Source organism: Sinocyclocheilus anshuiensis, unplaced genomic scaffold (assembly GCF_001515605.1).
Source record: "Sinocyclocheilus anshuiensis isolate Anshui unplaced genomic scaffold, SAMN03320099.WGS_v1.1 scaffold1052, whole genome shotgun sequence".
Lineage (NCBI taxonomy): Eukaryota > Metazoa > Chordata > Actinopteri > Cypriniformes > Cyprinidae > Sinocyclocheilus > Sinocyclocheilus anshuiensis.
In genome coordinates, this window is record NW_015549556.1 from 1,160,614 (window position 1) to 1,168,007 (window position 7,394).

General features: G+C 35.6%; 1 protein-coding gene across 5 annotated transcripts in view; it reads left to right on the forward strand.

Moving 5' to 3' along the window:
* LOC107656978 (CMP-N-acetylneuraminate-beta-galactosamide-alpha-2,3-sialyltransferase 4-like) overlaps positions 1-7,159 on the forward strand; it is a 26,666-nt gene extending 19,507 nt beyond the window's left edge. For 4 of the 5 annotated variants that reach the window (XM_016444943.1, XM_016444945.1, XM_016444946.1 and 1 more), the window contains 4 exons: positions 1,863-2,052; positions 2,135-2,275; positions 6,417-6,569; positions 6,693-7,159. In XM_016444943.1, coding sequence (XP_016300429.1) covers positions 1,863-2,052; positions 2,135-2,275; positions 6,417-6,569; positions 6,693-6,782 — 574 coding nt within the window. In that variant the 3' untranslated portion in view covers positions 6,783-7,159. The remainder of the gene's footprint in view (positions 1-1,862; positions 2,053-2,134; positions 2,276-6,416; positions 6,570-6,692) is intronic. The other variant, XM_016444947.1, reaches the window with a different exon arrangement.
* The last annotated feature ends 235 nt before the right edge of the window (positions 7,160-7,394 follow it).

The following is a 7,394-nucleotide window of genomic DNA, read 5'->3' on the forward strand; positions in this document are numbered from 1 at the left end:
TATATATATATATATATATATATATATTACTGTTTTTACTGTATTGTCAGCCATGACATAAGAAACTTATTATATTTTAATTGTACATGTTGATTCATTATGTTGATCTATGAATGCATATCATAGATGCTATCATAATTACAAATATATTTAAAAAATACATGATTTACAAGTTTCAATAGAAATGACATTAAACTATATTTTAGTTCACCATAAATGCATGTCAGTATTCAGCAGTAACTTTAGAATAGAAGTAATTATGGAATTACATATAAAGATGTACTGAAGTCCTACTTAAGTTGGTCAAAAAAGGCACTTAATTTCTACTAAATACATTTCATTTAAATTTAAACTCTAATACATTTTCATTTAATTTTAAATAACATGCAATTACGTGTCCGAAAACATAACATTCAGTTCACACTTCAGCATATTCTTTTAAAGTTTATTATTTCCATAATAGGAGCTCATTAAAAGTATGCTAACGTTTTAAAGGGTGGCTCTTTCAGTTTTGAACATCTTTGACCTTTATTAATCAGAGGAGACTCTCCCTTCCCAATGCTGGATGTTTTGGCAGTTCATCTCCCATTATGTTGCCATTATTTGTTTGAGCCTTGATACTGTTTGATCACAGGCTTGACTCTGACTCAAGAATGTGCGCTAATCGAAACAAATTAGACTTACCTGGTGTGTCAACACACACACACACACCGACACACACACACACACACACACACACACACACACACACACACACACACACACATGGAAAAAATGACTGTGTTAGGTGATTTAATATTTATTTTTCTCTTTTTAACTTCCTGCCAAAGCAGGAAGCTTTTTTAGAACAACTTTAGCAAAATCAAGGGCAAAGGGTGTGAATTAGGTCTGTAAATGTCTTTATGTATTTTAGCTTTCACTTGCTGGCACAGGGAATAATGGGAAATGCAGTTTGGCTGTACAAGCCTCATAAATTGGCTAAATGCGTAGTGTTTTCTGCCAAGCTTTACCACTCTTCCTCATCAACTGCACAAATTGTGTACAAACTACATTGCATGGTCAATATTCATAAATTGTGCCCAATAGCAATTTGTCTCTGTCGTTAGACATTTTCAACAGAATTGCATTATTCGTACACACACATATTACACAGCTCTGATTTTATGATGTTAAAAAATATCAATACAACTTTCCATAACACGTTTTTTTTTTCAAATCATATAAATGTATCAGCTTCAATGCACTTATCAAAATAACAAAAGCAAATCTCAGAACTTTTAATGACAAAAAGTAATTGGTATCATTGTAACAATGTATCAGTTGTATCAACGTAAAAAAAAAACTATCATTTGACTTACAATCTACAGAGGAAAAATATGTTCAAATGCTTCATTTAATGACAAAGAACTTTAAACATACGTTTATAAATAAGCTTTTTTTCTGTCTCTGTTTAGATGTTGTAAAACATTTACAGATGTGGCACAAAACATCTGGCTCATGCTTGCATATTCTTCTGTCACTGGCCATAATAAGCATGAAATAATGTAATGCATGTGAAACAAATAGTTGTAATGTAGCTCAGAGGAAGACAGGAATCATGCATTTGTGTTGTTTTTCTGCTGAGTAAGCAATAATGCAAGACTTCTTCACCATACAAATGCAAAAAAAGGCTACAAAATGCATCATATTTTGTGAGAATGCATGAAACAGACACTATGTTTGGAATCAGCACCCTCAAATTAGTAAGAAACACGCACTGGATCTCATTCAAAAAATACGATGCAGGAAAGAAGCAATGCTCATTCTGACTCGCCAAATCTGATTTGACCTTTGACCTTAGCTCACGTATCTTTCTATGTCAGGCTGAATGACGCCCCAGTCAGAAGCTATGAGGAGGATGTGGGTAACAAGACCACGTTACGTCTGTTTTATCCCGAATCCGCCTCCTATAACCCGGGTATCCACAATGACCTGGACACCCTGCAGGTCCTGGTTCCTTTCAAACAGCAGGACCTCCGCTGGCTCAAAGAGATCCTGTATGATGAGAAGAGGGTCAGTCTGTCCCACTGTTTTTCTTCATGTGCCAGCATGCACCAGATTTCCCAGTAATCATGAGGCGCTGTGCTCGATTTAGGTCCGAAAGGGTTTCTGGAAGCATCCTCACCAGATCTGGCTCGGCCGGGCCAGTCAGATCCGTGTCCTGGACCCATATTTCCTTCGCCTAACAGCCAGCAAGCTGCTTCAGATCATTCCCCTGCAACCGCGCAGACAACAGGTGAGATCTGCACACATGACCAGGATTCAGGGAACGACAAACACTCTTATTGCCATGGAAACACTCTTACTTTGGCAGAACAGATGTTCCAAATAATAGGATTACTTTTGGTGTCATCTCAGACATGGATATAGTGCCATTTACATATTTGATAGTAATAAAATGTTTAAAATGAGACTTTGGTCCAGAACCGGATGAGTTGCCTACATAGGCTGCATTTTAATGCATCATATATGTGACCCTGCTGGACCACAAAACCAGCCATAAGGGTCAATTTTTGGAAATTGAGATGTATGTATCATCTGAAAGTTGAATAATAATAAGCTTTCGATTGATGTATGGTTTGTTAGGATAGGACAATATTTGGCTGAGATACAACTATTTGAAAATCTGGTAAAATCTGATAAAATCGCCTTTAAAGTTGTCCAAATTAAGTTCTTAGCAATGCATATTACTAATCAAAAATTAAGTTTTGATATATTTATGATAGGAAATTTACAAAATATCTTCATGGAACATGATCTTTACTTAATATCCTAATGATTTTTGTCATAAAAGATAAATCTATAATTTTGACCCATACAATGTATTGTTGGCTATTGCTACAAATATACCCCAGCGACTTAAGACTGCTTTTGTGCTCCAGGGTCACATTTGGATTCTTGACATTAAAGTTGCCTACATTTTAACGTAGAAAAAAAGCATAAATTTTAAATAAAAGTTTTTAGCAAAAAAAAAAAAAATAGATTAGATTATATTTTAAAAAATTGATTATACTAAAAAAAATCGAATAAAATGTATTATTTTTTTATATAATATTTATAAATGTATCAAACATAATTTAATTGAATTAAAGACCCATTATTCTATCCAATATATTTTAAACTTGAAATCAGAACTGAGTCACCTGCACTTTGCCTGAGGAACAATATATTTGCATTATGCAAAACACAAAGAAGCTTCTGACTGCAAATCGTCCAGGTGGCAGTGGAAGACGTGACATTTTTTAGCAGACGGATTCTGTTCAAATGTTTGGGGGTTGATAAACTTTTTAAATTGTTTTTTGAAAGTCTCATTTATATGATCACAAATACAGGACAAATAGTAATATTGTGAAATATTATTACAATTTAAAATAGCTGTTTTCTATATGAATATAATTTATTCCTGTGATGCGCAGCTGTATTTTCAGCATCATTACTCCAGTCTTCAGTGTCACATGATCTTCAGAAATCATTCTAATATGCTGCTTTGCTGCTCAAGAAACATTTCTGATTATTATCAATGTTGAAAACAGTTGTGTTGCCGAATATTTGTTGTGGAAACTGTGATGCATTTTACTTTCCACGATTATTTGATGAATAGAAAGTTCAAAAGAGCAGGAATCTAAATATTTTGTAACATTATACATGTCTTTACTGTCACTTTTGATCAATTGAATGTGTCAGTTAAATTCTGCTGTTCGCTTACAGTAGTGAAGGTCAGACTATCATTCTTACAGATCGGCCTAAACCATAAATGATGCTGCGTTTAATAAAATCACAGTCCAACTGGCGAGCGTTTCACTCAGCAAAGCCAGTTTTCACTCGCATGTGTTAATGTTGTATTCTGCTTGTTTGTCAGAGAGAGCCAAGAGGTTTGTTTCTGTCAATTATCTGTAGTGTTTTTTCAAATCGGAGTCCACAAGTGTCCTGATAAACCCACAGAGAATTACGATTAGTAATGTGTCTGTTTATTTCTGGTGCATGCCAGTAACAGCCTTGCACTTCCTCCCTACCCAACCCTCTCTGTGTCAGTCTGTCTTTCTTCATCATTTGGTCATCCATATTTTTAAACTAAGCACAGTGAGTCAGTCAGGCTTAGACAAACACAAGCGCATTTATATCCTATTATTAGTATTAGTATAGTATTAGTACTAGTTAGTATTTTTGGAGGCACACCCCTCCACATATTTCTGTCAGGCGGACATTTAGTCAGCATGATTGTAGAGACGGCGCAGACACACGTGCGACAGATGGACCGTCTCGCTTCTTATATATTACATACACGGCCACTTCTGGAGCTGTTAGTGCACGGACTGAAACAACAAATGATGTCTTTAGTTCAACTTCACCACACTGAAGGCCTAACTAGTTCTTAAGCTGGACACCGATTAGCATTAGCCGAAACCAGCACAGCCTTCCTGTCTGCCGTCAGTAGGAAATGCTACCAGACCCGCTGCTTCTAAAATTAGAAGTACTGTGGAACAAGAAAACGGAAAATGTTTAGGGGAAATCATGAGGCTAGTCTGTGACTTAGTAACATGCATTGTTTATTCAGGGTTCACACGGTCATGGAAACCATAGAACTTACTTTTAGCCAAGGTTATTATAGTTAACTAAAAGTAAAATTAAAACTAAAACCAGTTACTTGAAATAAAGTAAAAGTTAACTAAAATATAAAAATTGTAAACAACCTAACCCTAAAAAACGAACAAAACAATACAACACAATTACTAAAACTTTAACATCATTTTAAATGAAAATGGAAAATATAAAAATTAAAACAAGTTCAAAATATTTACAAAATATACAACAATATTACGAATTAAACTAAAATAACTGTGCTTCAGCTACCATGAGCTTAGTTAATAATAATAGTAATAATAATATTATTTATTTATTCCAGGCACACACACAAAAAAAAAGTATTTGGACACTGAAAGGGTTAGTTCACCCAAAAATGAAAATGCTGTCATTAATTACTCACCCTCATGTCGTTCTAAACCCGTAAGACCTCCGTTCATCTTCGTAACACAAATTAAGATATTTTTGATGAATTCTGAGAGCTCTCTGACCCTCCCATAGACAGCAAGGTAACTACCACGGTCAACATCCAGAAACATAGCAAGGAGATCACATCAGGGGTTCAACCGTAATTTTACAAAGTTACGAGAATACTTTTTGTTTGCAAAGTAAACAAAATTATTGACTTTATTCAACAATTCGTCTGCTCTGCGTCACCCTGGTGCCATTTTGGAGAGTATCCACTGAACGTAAAAAGCGTATGCTATTCTGTGTCAGCCGCACCACACGGATACGTTTTCTACATTTATTTTAATTTGTGTTCCGAAGATGAACGGAGGTCTTACGGGTTTAGAACGACATGAGGGTGAGTAATTAATGACAGAATTTTCATTTTTGGGTGAACTATCCCTTTAAGCTCCACTTAAATACTAAATAGTAATATTTAAAAAAAAGAACTAAGTGATGCTAGTCCTGATTCTAATTTGATTCTATTTCTAATGAACATTTCTGAGACATTTTGAAATCAGTGCTCAAGTTCACAAATAGGTTTATGACATTACTGTGAACAAGATCTACTAATGGTTGACAATTAGAAAGTGACCACAGGGCCAGTGGTGTTGCACAATGTTTACAGCCACATTTGGAACGGAGAGGTGATGAACTCTTGTTCTGCTGATGAACATGGTGAGAGAGTTGTTGAAGCAGAGGCTGAGATGTGCGATGTCTTTGAGGAGATGTATGAGCGTGTTTTGTGTGGGAGCGCACAGATCAGTAACTGCGGAAAAGCTAATGACTTGGAACGAGAGCGAAAGAGAGAGAGAGAGAGAGAGAGAGAGAGAAAGAGAGAGAGAGAGAGAGCCAAGATGCATTACTTTATTTTACTACTGTAAGTGGAAAGTTTCAAAAGTTGGCAATAATTTACTGAGAATGCATTTTAAATAGTTTATTGCATTGTTTTGATGGCAAGGTATGTGTGTTAAACGTTTTTAGGAAGTTTAAAACCTCATACATTTTTTTTTTTACAAGTACAGTTTTATGTCCTACTCGATGTTGACATATTTCCTATTAAAGCTTGTGCAAGACATGAAAGTGCTGCTGCTTCTTCTTCTTTAAAAAAAAAAAAAGCCAATAGGATATGTTACATCCCAGGCTTCTTCCAAGACATCTACAAGTGGGACTAAAGGAAGGGAGAGCATTTGATTAGACGTATTTGAACTACACAAAAGCAATAAAATGAAAGTAAAAGCTAAGATTTCATGGGGTCTTTAATCATTCATAGGAGAGTTAAAGAGTCTTCAGCCGCCCCCTGCAGGAGGACAAACACTATCAAAGACACTTCTCTGTTTCTCCATCAGAAACCAGTGCATCCCACCACTGGCATTCTGGCTGTATTTGTGGCACTAAACTACTGTGACGTTGTGCACGTGGCTGGATTCGGATATCCAGAGTCCAGGAACAAGAAACAGCCCATCCACTATTATGGAAAGGATACGATGAGATCCATGAAGGTTGGTTTTAAAGCATCCATTTGCAATGGAGAAACTGAGCTGTGGTTCGTGCTTTGATTCTCATATATGTTGCCGTATATATGTAGCATTGCACTGCTTCACCGAATGTCTTTGTTGTTTCAGAATTCCTACCATGATCTCAATCAAGAGGCTCTCGTGCTTAAGAGACTGGAAGACCAGGGAGCTATTTTATATCTTCATCCTCATTCCTGACACCCAACATGAACACGTATGAATAAAAACATACATAAACGCATGTAAATATGGCACTACAGACAATATCTTCATCTTCGGACTGACTTGGACTGAACTGAAATTTCCAGCTCTCACGCCGCAGAGCTGTCAGTAGTTTCTGCATTTCTATGCGATTCACACATTTTTTAAACATATCACCACTGGATATTTTGTGAACTTCTTAAGTATTTAATAAAATGAAAATATGCATCTTGTTTTTAGTTGACGATTTATAAGCAATACTCATAAGATCTCAATTGAACAAATGAAGACTGTCTCCTGCTTCTCAGATGTTTCTCCTCTGGAGTTTCAGAAGAGATGTCTCAAATTGTGCTCGGATTTGTCAAGATACAAAAAATCAGATCAAAATATGATTTCACATCAAAAATCCATATGAATACAGCTCTGCACTCGTACTGTATGAGAGTACTGTAATCACCTTTATTTGAAATCAAAATAAAGCATTTTATGAGAACCTTCTGAGACCAAATTGAAACAAAAATGAGAACTCCATTAAGTCTGCTAATCTATACTTTTTTGGGGTTTTATTAAGAAAACTAAAAGATACTACAAGAAAATGGTATTCAGATT